General features: G+C 39.1%; 1 protein-coding gene across 15 annotated transcripts in view; it reads left to right on the top strand.

Annotated features, from left to right (window-relative positions):
* STAT3 (signal transducer and activator of transcription 3) overlaps positions 1 to 18,778 on the top strand; it is a 69,396-nt gene that overhangs the window by 29,265 nt on the left and 21,353 nt on the right. For 7 of the 15 annotated variants that reach the window (XM_058284275.1, XM_023582782.2, XM_071210668.1 and 4 more), the window contains 7 exons: positions 5,993 to 6,124; positions 8,116 to 8,260; positions 8,888 to 8,986; positions 16,914 to 17,009; positions 17,161 to 17,242; positions 17,437 to 17,531; positions 17,707 to 17,858. In XM_058284275.1, the coding sequence (XP_058140258.1) occupies positions 5,997 to 6,124; positions 8,116 to 8,260; positions 8,888 to 8,986; positions 16,914 to 17,009; positions 17,161 to 17,242; positions 17,437 to 17,531; positions 17,707 to 17,858 (797 nt within the window). In that variant the 5' untranslated portion in view covers positions 5,993 to 5,996. Of the gene's footprint in view, positions 1 to 5,974; positions 6,125 to 8,115; positions 8,261 to 8,887; positions 8,987 to 16,913; positions 17,010 to 17,160; positions 17,243 to 17,436; positions 17,532 to 17,706; positions 17,859 to 18,778 lie in introns of all 15 variants that reach the window. The other 8 variants (XM_004472451.4, XM_004472450.5, XM_004472452.5 and 5 more) reach the window with 2 other exon arrangements.

The raw sequence follows: 18,778 nt of genomic DNA, 5'->3' as shown, positions 1-18,778 counted from the left end.
AGATCATTTTCTGTTCTTCTCCTTGGCCTCCCTTCACCTCTATCAGAAATCCATTCCCATATACCAGGTCCTAGATTCAATCCCCGGTACCTCCAAAAATATAAAATAAAAATTCAAGCAGAGCGGGTGTAGCTCAGTGGTTGACTACCTGCTTTGCGTTGCATGTACAAGGTGCTGGGTTCAATCCCCAGTACGTCCAAAAAAAAAAAAAAAAGGATAAGAAATATGTCTTAATGTATAAAATAGTTTTATGAAATGTTGTCATGAATCTCTTTTTTAAGTGGTCCTGGCTTGTATTTCTCAACATAATCCCTTGGTTTCTTTAGATTGAAGTGTATAAATGAGAAATGTGACTTTGGACAAACTTTTTTAGTGATCTTTACAGTAATAAGTTCCACATTAGACAGTTATTTGTTTGTTTTGTCTCGTAACTTTTTGTTGGTAGGTTATCCCCTAGGAGTTGAGAAATTCCCGTTTTGTAAAGTCCAGAAAGTCTCTGATGACTTGCTGTTTCATTTTCATTTTTCTTTTCTCTTCCGTTATAGAAAACAGATAAGATGACACTTATCTTTCCTTTATATGCTATTGTTCTAATTTGCTAGGATGCTGAAAGCAATATACCAGAAGTGGGTTGGCTTTTGCAATGGGAATTTTTTAGCTTACAAGCTTATAGTTCTGAGGGTGTGAAAATATCCAAATCAAGATATCATCAAGATGATACCTTCTTCCTGAAGACCAGCTGCCTGAGATCTTGGACTCAACTGTCACATGGCAAGGCACATGGCAGGGTGTGCTGGTCTCTCCCTTCTCTTATGAATTTTGTTGCTTCTAGCTTCTTGCTTCCCTGTCTTTCTCTCTGTCTAAATTTCATTCTCTTATAAAGTATTCCATTAAGAGGAATAAGACCTACCCTGAATAAGGTCGGTCACATCTTAACTTAAGATCCTACTCACCAAAAGATCCTACTTACAATGGGCCCACACCCACAGGAATGGATTAATTTAAGAACAGACTTTTCTGGGGTACATATAGCTTCACACCATCACAGCTATCATCTACTATATGTTAACATAATTGTCCATTACAAAATTGCAACAAAGCTGTTCGGCAATGATTTTCTTAGACACTTTGGCTAGTGATCACTTAAGGATTTTCTGTTCTTATGTAGAACATTTGGTCTGATTTGTTCTGTGGCTACTGTTAATTAAATATGGTTTGTGGCTAAGTGGTCTGTAAGGAGATCATTATTTGCTTATGTTCTCCTTGAAAATACAATCTACTTTTTGGGTTTAATTTATAATGGTTTTTTGTTGTTGTTTCTTCCATGTAGGATCATTATTACAGTGTTACCTATGGGGATTAGGCCAAGAAGTAGAACATAAATTCCATTATTTTTGAGGCATTAATTTTATGGGGAAAAATGTACTAGATGCATTCTGGTTTAAGAAATAGCACAGCTATCATACTATCTACTATGATAGTAGGATAGTGCTGCCTTGGATTGTTAACATAAAAATTGAGTAGAGTGGGGCCGTTTTCTTATTCAGTGTAAAAGTCTGCTTGAAGTACCTATGCTTTCCTGACTGTAACTAATTGATACTATCTTCATAGTGGGGGATTTTGTGTCTGCCTCCCTTCCCTCCTCCTCCTGCCCCAAAAAACAGAAGAGAGAACTGTAACATAGTCCTTTCATGTCATATCAGGAAACCTGATCCTAAACCACTATAGAAAATTAAAATTTCTTACCTTGAGAACAGGAGAAGACTCTGGGTTTTTCATTGGTTTGCTGAATCATTTTTATGGATGGACCAGTGTGTAATTAGGTGCTTCTTCATACCTTCTCTGGGAAATAAATCAAGAACTGTAGTTAATAACATGTGTTTGAGTATATTGAATCTTTCCCGAAATGTTCTTATTACCCCAGAGAACCATTTCAGTTTACTGTGTTCTGAACATAATTTAGTCTTTAGCTATTACTTGTAGGTGTTTTGAGAACTTCTTGTGACGACCCAAGCTGAAGAAAGAGAACTAAAAGAAGGTGATTAACCAGTTTGGTTTCTCATACTTGAGCGTTTCACCTGAGTATTCATGAACCTGAGGACAGCTTGTATCCGTGTTATTTTGCTTCCCTTCTTTCCCATCCCAGACTAAAAAATTTAAAAATTAAACCCACAGCAAATATCATACTCCACAGTAAAAGACTGAAAGTATCCCCTCTGAGATCAGGAAGAAGACAGAATGCCCACTTTCACCTCTGCTATTTAACATTGTACTGGAAATTCTAGCCAGAGCAAATGGGGCTAGGGGTGAATAAAAGGCATCCAAATTGGAAAGGAAGAAATAAAACTTTGCTTGTTTGCAAATGATATGATCCTATATATAGAAAATCCTGGAAAATACACTGCGTAACAGAGTTATTAGAGGAATTCAGCAAAATGTCAGGTTACAAGATCAACAGGTAAAAATCAGTAGTGTTTTATACACTAGGAATAAACAATCTGAAAAGGAGATCAAGAAAAAAATTTCCATTTACAATAGTAACTAGGAGAATCAAATATCTAGAAATAAATTGAAATAAGGCTATAAAGGACTTATACATGGAAAACTGTAAAACATTATTGAAAAAAATTAAAGAAGACCTAAATAAATGGAAAGGCATTCCTTGTTCATGGATTGGAAAACTCAATATTGTTTTGTTTTGTTTTTTAAAGATTTATTTCTCCCCGCCCTGTTCCCCTGTTGTCTGCTCTCTGTGTCCATTTGCTGTGTGTTCTTCTGTGTCTGCTTATATTCTCATTAGGCGACTCTGGGAGCTAATCCTGGGACCTTCCAGATTGGAAGAGAGGCGATTACTCTCTTGCGCCACCTGCTACGTCTTCTTATTTTCTCTTCTCTGTGTCTCTTTTTGCGTCATATTGCTGCACCAGTTCTCAGCATCAGCTGGCATTCCTGCATGGGGCAGCATTCTGTGTGAGCTGGCATTCCACATGAGCTCACCCTCCGCATGAGCTGGCCCTCCCTGTGGGCCAGCTTGCCCTCACCAGGTGGCCCTGGGCATTGAACCCTGAACCTCCTATATGGTAGACAGAAGCCCAATTGGTTGAGCCACGTCCATTTCCCTCAATATTGTGAAGATGTCAGTACTACCCAAAGTGATTTAGTTTTGAAGCAATTCTAATCAAAATTCCAACAGCCTTCTTTGCAGAAATGGAGAAGCCGATCTTCAAATTCATATAGATGGACAAGGGGCCATGAATAGCCAAAACCATCTTGAAACAAAAAGAATGAAATTGGAGGACTCACAGTTCCTGATTTTCAAACTTATTACAAAGTTACAGTAATCAAAACAGTATGCTACTGGTACATGGACAGACATATAAGCCAATGAAAAAGAATTGTGATTTCAGAATTAAACCCTCATATCTGTGGACAATTAATTTTTGACAAGGGTGCCAAATCTATTTATTGGGGAAAGAATGGTCTCTTCAACAAGTGGTACTGGGAAAACTTGATATCCATATGCAAAAGAGTGAAGATGTCCCTTACTTCACAGCATAAACAAAAATTAACTCAAAATGGATCAAAGACCTTAAAATAAGAACTGTAACTATAAATTCCTACAAGAAATTTAGGGGAGCATCTTCAAGACCTTGTATTAAGTAGTGAATTCTTAAACTTTACACCAAATGCATGAGCAATAAAGAAAAGTAGATAAATTATACTTCATCAAAATAAAAAAACATGTGCATCAAAGGACATTATCAAGAAAGTTAAAGGACAACCTACCCAGTGAGAAAATATATTTTGGAACCAAAATGTCAAGAATATACAAAAACCCCTATAAAGATGTATATAAAGAATTCTGACAACTCAATCACAAAAAGATACCCGAGTATAAACATTTCTCCAAAGAAGATACACATATGGCCAATAAGCACATGATAAGTAGCTCAATATCATTAGCCACTAGGGAAATGTGAATCAGAACCACAGTGAGATACCACTACAATGGCTGTTATTTGAAAAGTAAAAAATAAAATTTGTCAAGGATGTGGAGAAATAGGAACCCTCATTCATTGTGGATGGTAAGGTAAAATAGTTCAACTGCTGTGGAAAACAGTTGAGTGGTTCCTCAGATAGTTAAGTTTAAAATTACCATATGACCTGGCAATCCTGCTTCTAGGTATATACCCATAAGAATTGAAAGCAGGGACTTGAAAAGATTCTTGCACACAATTATCACAGCAGTATTATTATTAACAGTTGCAAAGATGGAAGCAATCCATGTCATTAACAGATAAATGGATAGCTAAAATATGGTATTTTCATACAATGGGATATTACTCAACTGTAAAAAGGAATGAAGTTTTGATACATACTACAACATGGATGAACCTTGAGGACAACATGCTGAGTGAAATAACCCAGATACAAGGACTAATATTGTATGATCATTTATATGATATGAAATAACTAGAATGTGCAAATTCATAGTGTCAGAATTAGATACAAGTTACCAGGGGCAAGGTGGGAAATGAGGAGTTAATGCTTAATGGGTATAGAATATCTACTTGGGGTGATCAAAAAGTTTTGGTAATGGATGGTGATGATGTTAGCACAACATGTGAATGTAATTAACACCACTGAATTTTGTATTTGAAAACTGTTAAAATGGGAAATTTTGTGTTATATATTCATGTCTGTGTTACCACAATAAAAATGGGGGGCGGGGATTCAAACCATAGAACAGCACAACACAAGAGTGAACTGACTGTAAACTATGGACTTCAGTTAATAATATAATAATATTGGTTCATCAATTATATAAAAAAAGGGAAGCGGACTTGGCCCAATGGATAGGGCGTCCGCCTACCACATGAGAGGTCTGCGGTTCAAACCCCCAGGCCTCCTTGACCCATGTGGAGCTGGCCCATGCACAGTGCTGATGCGTGCAAGGAGTGCCGTGCCACGCAGGGGTGTCGCCCGCATAGGGGAGCCCCACACCTAAGGAGTGCGCCCCATAAGGAGAGCCTCCCGGTGCGAAAGAAAGTGCAGCCTGCCCAGGAATGGCGCCACACACGCGGAGAGCTGACACAACAAGATGATGCAACAAAAAGCAACACAGTTTCCCGGTGCCACTTACAAGGATAGAAGCAGTCACAGAAGAACATACAGTGAATGGACACAGAAAACAGACAATGGAGGGGGACTTGGGGGGAGGAGAGAAATAAATAAAATATAAATCTTTTTAAAAAAATTATATCAAAGGTACCACACTAATATAAAATGCTGATAATAGGGGGAAACTGTGTGTAAGGTGGGGGAGGGTATATAAGAACTGTACTTTCTGCATGATTTTTCTGTAAACCTACAACTGCTCTAATAAAAAGGAAGAAAAGTTGCTTTTCATTGAGAGAGAATTGCGGACAGATCCTTGATTATGCTTTAAATCTGTGGTCTTAGAATTAGCTTTCTGTCCTCAACATCCACAGTCCACATTTTTCTGAGTTCAGGTTTACTCGGTTCACTTTAAAGGGAATGTAGGATGGAAAGAAAGGAACTGAAATTCGTTGAACATCTATTATGTGCTTGGCACTCAGCTGGGTGCTTTAGAAATACTATCTCAATAGTCATAAGGAGTGGGAACCATGATCTCGATTTCATAGATGAGGAAATGGAGATCTAGAAGTTAACTAATTGCTCCCAACTTCATACAAGCTGTAGTAGATTTCAGCACTTGGCACCATGCCTACCTACTCATCTCTGATTAGAAGAAGCTGGGATGTGGTTCCACATCCAGAGATTGTGACTGTGTATACATCATTCTAAATTGTGAGAAACATGCAGGATCCCTTCCAAAGCATCTCTTTTACCCTACTCACAGACCTGACACCTGTGTTGGGTAAATAGGGCATTTCTGGATTGTTACCCCTACTGGGGCTCATGGTGACTGTATGGGCAATTTGGTTTACAGTTGGGACCCTGTTTCCAGCAGGATGGCACAATGGAATCAGCTGCAGCAGCTCGACACACGGTATCTGGAGCAGCTTCATCAGTTGTACAGTGACAGCTTCCCAATGGAGTTACGGCAGTTTCTGGCCCCTTGGATTGAGAGTCAAGATTGGTAAGTCCTGCATGAGAAATTCTCCAAGTTTAGATTTTGGTTTGAGTCAAAAGACATTATTTGCTTTAGCTTCACACTTAGCTATTTCGTTAAAAAAAAAAAAAAAACCAAACTTATCAGTATAGGTGATAGGTGAGAGAGATCAGGAAATAAGGAGGTTCTCTTAGTCTTATAAAAACATTTTCTGTATTAGAAGGGCATATAGGCAGCTGTCTCAGCACATTTTGCTTAGTAATAGCTTTTTTTATTTTTTAAAAAGGTATTTATTTCTCTCCCTTTCCTCCCCCCTACCCCTCGTCTGCTTTGTGTCCATTTGCTGTGTGTTTTTCTGTGTTCACTTGGATTCTTATCAGGAAGCACTGGGAATCTGTGTCTCTTTTTGTTGCATCATCTTGCTGCATCAGCTGTGTGTGTGTGGCGCCACTCCTGGGCAGACTGCACTTGTTTTCACTCGGGGCAACTTTCCTTACAGAGCGCACTCCTTGCACGTGGGGCTCCCCTACGCAGGGGACACCCCTGCATGGCACAGCATTCTTTGCGTGCATCAGCACTGTGCGTGGGCCAGCTCACCGCATGGGTCAGGAGGCCCTGGGTTTGAACCCTGGACCTCCTATATGGTAGGCAGATGCTCTATCACTTGAGCCAAATCCGCTTCCCTGGTAATAATTTTGAAGGTTGATTTCGGTTTCATTCACGTGCTGAAATATTTTTGATCTGAGTGAGAATTCTGTCATAGGTAGAAATTTGGGTCCACACTTGTGATTCCCCTTTAATTAAAGGAGACAGAGGGTAAGGGGAATAAACTTTGGCCATAGAGTCTTAGTTTTCTGGCTGCTAAAACAAATATCATACAGTGGGTTGGCTTAAACAACAAGAATTTATTGGCTTGTGGTTTTGAGGCTAGGAGACATTCCAAAATTGAGGCATCAGCAAGGCGATGCTTTGTAGACTGTGGGATTCTGGGGCTGGCTGCTGGGAGTCCGTGGTCCTTGGCTTTTCTGTACAGTGTCAGTGCACGTGGCAATATCTTTCTTTCTCCTCTGGGTTCTGTTGACTTCCAGCTTCTTTCATGACTTTTTCTTCCTATGTCCAAATTTCATTCTGCTTATAAAGGACTACAGGAATCCAGATTAAAGCCCAATCTGAATCTTTTGGACTACACTTTAACTGAAGTAACGTCTTCAAAAGGTCTTATTTGCTATGGGTCCACACCCAAGAGAATGCAAACCAAAACCAAGAACATGTCTAACCTGGGTTACACAATTCAATCCACTACACTAGAAGAGATAATGACACAGTAATCAAACAGTTCTTTCCTTCACTGAATGACATCAGGTTCACCTGCAAATTTTGGTTTGATTATGTCCTATGTTATTATGACCTAGTTTTTTCCTGAATCCACACCCTTATTTGGTGAGGGAACAGAGAGGTATTCAGAGATGCTGGAAATAAGATATCCCAGCCTGGGATTGCTTATTTGCTATTAATTGACTGCAGAGTTGACTGTGAATTTAAAGCAAACAGTAGGTCTATCCACTTTACTCAAATATTTTATATGTACAGACTATGATAGTGATTAATATCTGTGTAATTGTTAAGATTATTAAATTGGTGGTATTTATTGTTGCTGAGTAAGAAGAGTCTAAAATAAGTGCATTGTAACACCAGGTTTGCCTTGATCCCTTGCTCTTTTTCCTCGTTTTTTTTTTTTTTTTGAGGTATTGGGCATTGAACCCAGGACCTTGTATGTGGGAAGCTGGCGCTCAACCACTGAGCCACATTGCTTTCCTGAATTGGTTTTTTCATTTGTTTTGCTCTTTGTTTGTTTGTTTTTTCCAGGAAGCACCAGGAACCAAACCCAAGACTTCCCTTGTAGGAGGTGGGAGCTCAACCCCTTGAGCCACATCTGCTCCCTCCTCCTTCTTAATGATTTATATGTCTTTGTATATGTGGGTTTCAGAATCATTCTTCTTTGTTCTTCCTTTTCCTAGGGCATATGCTGCCAGCAAGGAATCACATGCCACTTTGGTGTTTCATAATCTCTTGGGCGAGATTGACCAGCAGTATAGCCGCTTCCTACAAGAGTCAAATGTTCTCTATCAGCACAATCTGCGAAGAATCAAGCAGTTTCTTCAGGTATGATGAGAAACTGAGTAGGAGGAGAAACTGAACTTGCAGTTAGAGTTTTATCTTTCTTTCCTGAAAGTATTTCTTTTGTCCTTTGGCTAAGTAATGAGAACAGAACCTATCTTGTACTATAAATCAAAGGAGAAGCAATTAACCCTTCATCAAATCTCTTTCTACTACCCATGAGCATCCTATCTGAAATTCAGAGGCCACCTTTTCTTTTCACAGTAGAAGTAACAAGACAATTGTAACTAGATTCCCTATAGGGAAATGAAGCTTACTTTTAAATGTTACAGGTTGGACCATAACTGTATACTCTTTGACAAAGTCAGTTGTCAGTATACCCTATAATACCAGGATTACATACTGATAAAGACTCAGGTGAATGTGCCTTCTCCCAAAGAAATAACATAGCTCATCATAACCTCTCATTTTTCTTCTCTTCTCCCCTTCATTCCCCACTGATTTCAGCCAGACTCTAATGCCTATGCTGTATTGTTTCATGTAGTAAATAATGCTTTCCTCATCTTGTGAAAATGAGATGAAGGAAGTACTTATTTAAGCTGTTGTCTTCAGTATGGTCTACATCTCCATATTCTGCCTCTGTTTTTCATTCTCTTTCTCTCCTGCCTATAGAGCAGATACCTTGAGAAACCAATGGAAATTGCCCGAATTGTGGCCCGGTGCCTGTGGGAAGAGTCCCGCCTCCTCCAAACTGCAGCCACTGCAGCCCAGGTGAGACCTGGAAAGAAACAAAGCACTGTTGAAGATATGCTTTCTTTCTCATGTACAAAGATGCAGTTGCTCCTGTACAGTCATTAGGATGCAGATTATCTCCAGGATAGAATGGATGGGGCAGTGGTTTTTTTTTTTTGTTTTTTTTTTTTTATCCAATGACAATAACTTAATTTTTTCCCTGAATATATGACGCAGTTTCCTTTTTTTTTTTTTTTTTTTTAAAGATTTATTTTTATTTTATTTTAATTGCCCCCCCTCCCCTGGTTGTCAGTTCTTGGTGTCTATTTGCTGCGTCTCGTTTCTTTGTCCGCTTCTGTTGTCGTCAGCGGCACGGGAAGTGTGGGTGGCGCCATTCCTGGGCAGGCTGCACCTTCTTTTCACGCTGGGCGGCTCTCCTCACGGGCGCACTCCTTGCGCATGGGGCTCCCCCACGCGGGGGACACCCTTGCGTGGCACGGCACTCCTTGCGCGCATCAGCACTGCGCATGGGCCAGCTCCACATGGGTCAAGGAGGCCCGGGGTTTGAACCGCGGACCTCCCATATGGTAGACGGACGCCCTAACCACTGGGCCAAAGTCCGTTTCCCCAGTTTCCTTTTTATTTATTTATTTTTAAATTTATAACATTAAGGAAAAGCACAAGGAAGAATCTTAGGGAGCATATGTGGCTCAAGTGGTTGAGACCTGCTTCCCACATGGGAGATCCTGGGTTCGGTTTCTGGTACCTCCTAAAAAAAACGAAAATAAACAACAAGCAAAACAAATGAAAAAACCAGCTCAGGGGAGCCAATGTGGCTCAGTGGTTGAGTGCTGGCTTTCCACATGCAAGGTTTCGGGTTCAATATCCAGCCCCAGTACCTCAAAAAAAAAAAAGAATGTTAAAAAAAAATCTGAAATTCCACTCATACCCCTTCTTAGTTTTCTCCATATGGGATAATATTTATATTATATATCATATATTAATGTTATAATATATATTATAGTCTGATATATGTTCTTTTTTTTTTTTTTTAAAGATTTATTTTTTATTTATTTAATTCCCCTCCCCTCCCCCAGTTGTCTGTTTTTTTTTTTTTTCTGTGTCTTTTTGCTGCGTCTTGTTTCTTTGTCCGCTTCTGTTGTCGTCAGCGGCACGGGAAGTGTGGGCGGCGCCATTCCTCGGCAGGCTGCTCCCTCCTTCGCGCTGGGCGGCTCTCCTTATGGGTGCACTCCTTTCGCGTGGGGCTCCCCTACGTGGGGGACACCCCTGCGTGGCAGGGCACTCCTTGCGCGCATCAGCACTGCGCATGGGCCAGCTCCACACGGGTCAAGGAGGCCCGGGGCTTGAACCGCGGACCTCCCATGTGGTAGACGGAAGCCCTAACCACTGGGCCAAAGTCCGTTTCCCTGATATATGTTCTTTACTACCCTCCTCCCAGCTCATATAAACACATAAAAGGAAAAAAAAGTGTGTTTGTGTATCACACTTAAGGGAGTTTTACATCTTTGTATCTTACTTTTTTTTTTTTCATAATATTACGTCATGTAAATTCTTCTAAGCCAAGTAAAACTTAACTCATTCTCTTTATTTGCTGCAATTCATTTATTCTCCCTTTGATGGCCATTCACTTCAGTTTTTTTTTTACCACACTGCTGCAATAAAACTCCCTATGTATCTTTTATATACCTGTGCTTTTATTTCTCTGGGATAGATGTGTAGGAATGGAATTGTTGGGTCAAAGGGTTATATATATTCCTAATTGTATAGTTATCTCCAGATGTCTTTTCTCAAAGGCTGTAATAATTCGCAGTTTCATCAGAAGGAAATGATAATACAGTATTCTCCTTGGGAGCCACCTTGAAGATAATTTGGGGTTGAATCATTTAGGTTCATAATTCATTTCCCTTTTATGATTAAGTTTGAGACACGCAATAGAGATAGAGATGCAGTTTGCTTAGGAAGTAGAGTTACTGTGACACTAAGTGGCTCTGCCCATTGAGGGAACTGGCCCCATCATTTATATTGGTAGATGACAGATATATCTATCTAATATTTATAACAGCTAAAACATATCTATTATATGTGTGTGGGTGGGTATATTATCTTTACATTTTCATATCCTGTTATGTACCAGTCATTATGACCCCTGCTTTAGAGGAGGTTGTGGTTTGGTTGAGACAAAAAGTCAAACAACTTTACAATGCAATAAAACAGAAATTATTAACATATTTTTAAAAAGAAGGAAAAAACTTAGATCAGTAGTCATAAAAATGCATTGAAAAAAATCTTTTAAAAAAAAATTTCACACCTCCTCCCAACCCCCCCCCCCAAATAAAGCCAACTGGCCTGGATGACTTAAAAGTTGTACTCTAATGAACTGTCATGATACATATTATTCCAATATTATTTAAACTCTTCCACAGTATAGGGGAAAAAAAGATAGTTTCCAGCTTATTTTAAGAGGTTGCTATTATCAAAACCTTAAAAAGACAATATAAATAAAGAAAATGGTTGGGATATTTGCATCATGCATAGTCTGGAGAGTTTATATTCTAGGAATGCAAAGATAGTTTAACATTAGGAATTCTGTTAATGTAATTCATTAAATTAGTAAGTTCAAGAAGAAAATCATACTTTTTGTTAGATAACAAAATTCAGTCTCTGTTCAAGATAAAAAAATAAGGGACTTTCTTAATATGATAAAAACATGGTGTTCAGTGGTAAAACACTCTAGTATTCTCATTAAAGACAGTTGTAAGGATGCCTCCTACCACCCATAGTTTTTTTGGTGGTTTTTTTTAGGAGGTACTGGGGATCAAACCTGGAACCTCGTACGTGGAAAGCAGGTGCTCAACTGCTTGAGCTACATCAGTTTCTCTCCCCCATACTTTTTTTTTTTTTTTTTTTTAAGATTTATTTATTTATTTAATTTCCCCCCTCCCCCGGTTGTCTGTTCTTGGTGTCTCTTTGCTGTGTCTTGTTTCTTTGTCCGCTTCTGTTGTCAGCAGCACGGGAAGTGTGGGTGGCGCCATTCCTGGACAGGCTGCTCTTTCTTTTCACGCTGGGCGGCTTTCCTCACGGGCGTACTCCTTGCGCGTGGGGCTCCCCCAAGCGGGGGACACCCTTGTGTGGCACGGCACTCCTTGCGCGCATCAGCACTGCACATGGTCAGCTCCACACGGGTCAAGGAGGCCCGGGGTTTGAACCGCGGACCTCCCATATGGTAGACGGACGCCCTAACCACTGGGCCAAAGTCCGTTTCCCTCCCCCATACTTTTTTAAGGAGAAAGAAATAGGGGTAACATGTAAGAAATGTCATTGATTATATTGTCTATGCTAGTCTGGTTAATGAAGTTAGCTGTCAGTCTAATATATGTTGCTATGAAAATTTTTTAAAATATTTTTTTAGTTAAAGATATTCTTTTTTATTTATTTTTATTTTTTCCCTTTTTTATTATCTTTTTTTTTTAAGATACATAAATCACACAAAACATTCTTTTTTAATATGTAATGTAATGGGGTATTATTTGGAGAAAGTTTTAACTAGGTGAAACATGACATGAAGAACATAATCTATTACCTATAGACTATATAGTCTTATGCATCTTTTCAGAGCATATAATTAAAGTTAATCCTACTAAATCTCACATTGCATTTTAAAGAATAATTTATCAGTTTACCTTTTGCTTTGTACTAATTTATAAATTGTGGAGAATATTTTATAGAAATAGAGATGGGAAACGGTGCACTAATCAAGTTACTGGTCATTTATTTTACTAATTAAAAACATATTGGGGGAGCAGATATAGCAGAAGATAACCTAGTCAGGGGCCATGTCATGAAGGTGTTTTTTAGTTAGTCATGCTTAACACCTAGGCTTTGGAAGAGCAGTTATTTTTTTTTTTAAATTTATTTATTCCCTCACCCTCCTTGTTTGTGCTTGCTGTTTGCTCTCTGTGTACTCTCTGTGTCTGCTTGTCTCCTCTTTGGGAGGCACCAGGAACCAAACCTGGGACCTCCCATGTGAGATAGAGGCGCTTAATTACTTGAGCCACCTCCACTCCCTAAGAGCAGTTATTTTACCACAAAGGCCCTAGGGCCAGATTGTCTGGGTTTGAACCCCAACTCTGTCGCTTGCTGTATAACCTTGGGCAAACTATTACCTTCTCTATTACTCCAGTGATAATACTACCTACTTCATAGGATTAATTCTTATTGTATAAAATGCTTAGACAGTACCTGTCACTTAAATGTGAAGTAAATGTTAATTGCTTTCTGTTGCTGCTGCTGTTGTCTTTGTCCTCATCATCATCATCATCACTACTGTAGGAAATGGAGACCTATTGAAGAAATTATAGCAGGAAACTGATATGCTCAAATGTGGGCAAGGGGTTAGATAATAGATAGCACTCACTGTCTGAGTTTCTAGACACAGGGAAGTTGGTAAAGAGCCACTTGCCCATGCATGGGTAGAGATTTCTGTTGTGGAGAAACTTTATTTTTCATGCTATGCTATGAGATAAAAATATTTAAAATGGCAATTTGGATAGAGTCTCATACTTAAATATAGGAGACAGGAAAGCAGGAGGTCAAGGATGTTTTTGGTTATATAGAGCAGGGGTTGGCAAACTATGGCCCACAACCCAAAATAGCCTGCCACTTTTTTTAAAAAGTATATAATATATATATGTAAAAGTCGTGAACTTACAGAACAGTCATGCACAATGTATAGAATTGCCACACATCATCCTTCCACCAATACCTTACATTGTTGTAGAACATTTACATATTATGAAAGAACATGATCAGACTATTACCACTATGGTCCATAGCATACACTTGGTATCTTTTTTCCATACAACCCTTATTATTAATACTGTGTATTAGTATTGAACATTTGTTATAGTTCAGGAGAGAACACTTTCATATTTGTACTAACCATAGTCCATCTTCCACCATATGGTTCACTATGTTGTAAAGTCCTTAGGCATTCTATCCACATTGTCCACTCAGCTGCTCTCACTTTCATTAGAGTTGTGCAGTCATTGCCCCAGTAAACCTTTCAACATTTTCCTTAGTCCAATAGAAAAAATCCTATACCCCCTTGTTATTGATTGTTAGTGTTGATATGGTACCTTCTTTCACACTAATGCAAGAATGTTAACAATATTGCTGTTAACTGTAGGCCATAAGTTACACTTTTGTATTTTTCCTGTGCATCGCTATGGTCTTACCACCTTGTAATAGTGACATACATTTGTTCTAGTTCATAGAAGAACATTGTTTTATTTGTACTTTTAACCACAATCCCAGTTACCTCTGGGTTCAATGTTACTCAGTCCCTAGATTATTCTCTAGCTTTCTTTCAACTGGCATTTATATCTCTAGACCACCCCTTGAGCCACAATTCTGTTTATAAACCAGCCATGTTAGTTTTACTTATTATAATGTGTTACCATCAATTCCATCCATTTTCACACTTTTCCAGTCAAGCTAATTGAAAATTCTGCATACGTTAAGCATCAGTATCCCTTCTCAGTCCTTATCCTATCTCCTAGTAACCTATAGTCTAAGTTTTAACTCCTTATGTTTATTCTCTGCATTTAGTTCATATTTGTGAGAGCATACAATATTTGTCCTTGTGTGTCTGGCTTATTTCACTTAGCATTATGTCCTCAGGTTTCATCCATGTTATTATATGTGTCCCAGTTTCATCTCTTCTTAAAGCAGCATAGTATTCCATTGTATATTTCTACCACATTTTGTTTACCTATTCATTGGTTGGTGAATACTTAGGTTGTTTCCATCTTTTGCCTGCCATTTATTTCTGCAAATAAAGTTTTATTGGAACATAGCCACATTCTTTCATTTATGTATTGTCTGTGGCTGCTTTCGCTCTGCATTGGCAGGGCTGAGTTGTGACAGAGACTGTGGTTCTCAAAATCTAAAATATTTACTATCTGGCTTTTACAGAAAGTTTGCCAACTCCTCATACAGAGTTACAAGTTGGATATTTGAGGCCTCCACTCCAGACTTTATGGTCACTTTCTCATTTACAGCATCTGGCATATTCTTAAGTATTTACTTTGGGTAAAGCACTAGGAGACCAGAAGATGAATAGATGTAATCTTGTTACCAAGGGACTCTTAGTCCCATTGGGATTATTGGTAAACACTCAAAGTGAGAGCAACACAGGAGGATGTGAGTAGTTTAGCCTAGGGAAGTTGAATAAGATTCAAATGTGAACTGACTTTGAAAGTGAATAAGTTCAGGTTTACTTGGGCAGAAGAGCGTGCCAGGCTAAGGAACAGTTTATGGGGAAGTAAAGTATGAAAACATGCTATCTGTGGGGAAGAGTGGTTAGTTTGGGTTGACCAAAGCACAGGGAGGGAAGGTTTTAATTGTTTTCAGATTATGTGAAACATCTTTCCATGCCAGACCAAGACATATATATCTGGAAGCAGTGGTGAGCCAGTAAAGTTTTTAAGATATTGGAGATGTGTTTTGTAGACGATGATCATATCTCTTTTCCCCTTTAAGTTCTGTACCAATTAATAAATAGACATGGAAGTTGAGTATAGATGCAAATATCAGCTGTACTATTGGTAAAGCTAAACTGGAAAGGCTAGTTTGGATGAGTTACCCATAAGAGCTCTCTAATACCTGCTCCCCGGGTTAGACCTTGGGATGGAGAGATTAGGTCTGCAGAGCAGCACTTCCCAGTCATTCATATGGAAATTCAGAGACCATAGACTAACATCTATTGAACACAGAGAGATGGCCTTTTAGAAACCAGGCCCTAGCTCCAGTTCCATGTTTGCCCCAAGAGTAGGAGGAGGGAAACACCAGTTTTTCAGAGATACATTCTGGAAAGACCTATTCTATATGTGCACAGTCCTCATACCATTCTGACCACTCAGATGAGTCGCTCTCCCTATAGGGAAAGTACATAGGAATGGAGGTCGCCTTCCCCAAACTTGGTATTCTGTGGGCTTGGATAGGGATCATGGGAAAGGCAGAGAATGTGTCCTCTAAAACTGGCATGTTTTACACCTGTTTTGGAGACTTTGTTGGTGTAGAGAACAGATTGAAGTAAGAGAAGTTAGAGACAAAGACATCCACAGTTGAGGCCTGAACTGATCCAAAGAGCTGTAGAGATTGATTTTAGAGAATGAAGTCATGAGAATTTGGTGAGGATGCAGTCAAAGATGACTGAGGATTTCTAGCATGAAAAACTGGGTATATGATGTCTTTTCTGGGCTCTGTTCTGTTCCATTGACTATAAGTGTATCCTCATGCCAACACCATACTGTCTTGATCACTGCAACTCTTCCATGGTCTCTTTTGTCAAAGAAGTGCTATAACTTTACTTTGATGAAACTTATCACTTTAAAATTTTTCGTTATTTGACTTTATCAAGGTATCCCCCTCCCCAACCAAGATAATATCTTTTGCTATGGAATTTCATTCCTGGGATGTGAAGATTTTTTTACTATCCTACAGAAATGTATTACCATATTTAATTAGGTATCCAATATCTGCTGTCATAAATTGTTCTGATGTTAGAAATTATTTACGTACTTACTAGAATGACAGCTCTTTCAACGTGGGGACCACATCTTAGCTCAACATGTGGTCTCCCAGTGCATTACATAGTCTGCATAGAGTGGGTCTGTAATATGTCTGTAGGTAAGAAGCCACCAACACAGGTAAAATTATGTGACAGCTTCCCTGGCACCACAGTTGACAGCACCAGAAACTTACTGCTACTTAACTGCCAATTATAGTGCCTGGCCTTGCTACTTCTGTTTTCCTTCCCTTCATGCTGGCAGCAGCGTTTCACAGCAAACAGGAAGGGTAGGTGGGGTGGAGTGGAGACTGGATAGAGGTACTTTTCTCCCCACATCTCGTGTTCATGTGTGTGTGGATTCATTGTTTTTGGTAGCAAGGAGGCCAGGCCAACCACCCCACAGCTGCTGTGGTGACGGAGAAGCAGCAGATGTTGGAGCAGCACCTGCAGGATGTTCGGAAGAGAGTACAGGTGAAGTGAAGCCCCTCCTCTTGGGCAGGAGGCCTTTTCTTGGGAATATTGGGGGAGGTTTATGGCTTTGTTTTAATTTTCAGAAATTTTCTTTTCCCTTTGCCGAGGGAAATCTTTTTTTACTTCAATAATTTTTGTTTGTTTTAAACAGGATCTAGAACAGAAAATGAAAGTGGTAGAGAATCTCCAGGATGACTTTGATTTCAACTATAAAACCCTCAAGAGTCAAGGAGGCAAGTGAATATTAGAGACATTAAAATCTTCAGTAGAAAGTGAGTTTGTGTTACTTGGGTTTGAGAACTTGTTTGTCTTGACTCTGTTCAGACTTCGGAGGGCGGGGGGGCAGAGGCTCCTGGTGCTTAAGGGAATCTAGTTACTCAGGACAGCAATATTCCCAGAGCTTGAGGAGTTTTTCCTTCCTTCACAGACATGCAGGATCTGAATGGAAACAACCAGTCAGTGACCCGGCAGAAGATGCAGCAGCTAGAACAGATGCTTACTGCCCTAGACCAGATGCGAAGGGTAAGAGCATCGTGTACTTCCCCTTCAGGTCACCCTCATGTGGGTGATGGACAACGGCATCTCGTGACAGAACTTGCTTGGTGTCTGATAAGTTCTTTCTTTGGAATTGACTGAAGAATGTGGTTAATGACACTCTGAGGAAGTGTTTTCTCACCTTGTTTTGGTTTCCAATTAGAGCATCGTGAGCGAGTTGGCGGGGCTTTTGTCCGCTATGGAGTATGTACAGAAAACTCTCACAGATGAAGAGCTGGCGGACTGGAAGAGGAGGCAACAGATTGCTTGCATTGGAGGCCCTCCCAACATCTGCCTAGATCGTCTAGAAAACTGGTAAAAGACAAAGTAGAAGCCTTTTATTTCCTTCCAGAAAGTGGGGCTAAAATGTGATAACTACAGGTCCTTTTTAATTGTACCTATATCTCAAAAGCGGGGACTTTTACATACTTAAATTTAGTCCAAAAGTTAAAGCTTTTAGTTTATTTGAACACATTTTTAATAAAATATCTGTGTTACTATATTTTAAATATATTTATTGAATAATTTAAATATAGCATTCAATTTCACTGTATTTAGACTAAATTTTTAAATTTAGTTATTTTAGTAATCTAAATAATACATGCTCTTTGTGGAGGAAAAGAGTTCAAATACAGAAAATTAATATAGAGAGGAAAAACCTTTAAAATCTATAATCATTCAGAGGTACATACAGTTGAAGTTTTGGTGAACCTCGTTCTAGACATCTGTCATTTTATATATATGTATTCATTTATTTACACACAGACACACATAAAGGTATAAATCTATATGTTTTACATCAGTAGAATCTTCTGTAATGTGCTCTTTTACTTTCATTCACCTAGCAAATCTTTATTGAGTACCCTTAACATGCAAGGCCCAATATTGAACATGTTGTGCCAGCTTAAACTATGAGAAACTTAAAGTGAAGGGGAGCCCAGATACATGGAGCATGAAATTGGAAACTTAGGACAACTCTACACGAGAATAGCTGTTCATATCTTGACTTACCCAGAGTTTTTATACTGAAAAAAATGTTTAAATATTTCTTTATCAGGGAACCAAAAAAGCTTAAGTTCTGGCAATGAGAGGGTATAATTCCTAGAAAGGAAATAGTCAGAAATCCATGCAGCTGTCCTATTCTCCCACTCCTTTCACTTCCTTTCTTTGAGGTCTTTGAGTCTTTGTTAAACTAATGGTTGACCATCAAAGAGACACAAATACTCTCTTTAGGA

This window comes from Dasypus novemcinctus, chromosome 21 (genome assembly GCF_030445035.2).
Source record: "Dasypus novemcinctus isolate mDasNov1 chromosome 21, mDasNov1.1.hap2, whole genome shotgun sequence".
NCBI lineage: Eukaryota > Metazoa > Chordata > Mammalia > Cingulata > Dasypodidae > Dasypus > Dasypus novemcinctus.
Note: the sequence above shows the minus strand (reverse complement) of the source record. Positions and strands in the feature narration are given on the sequence as shown.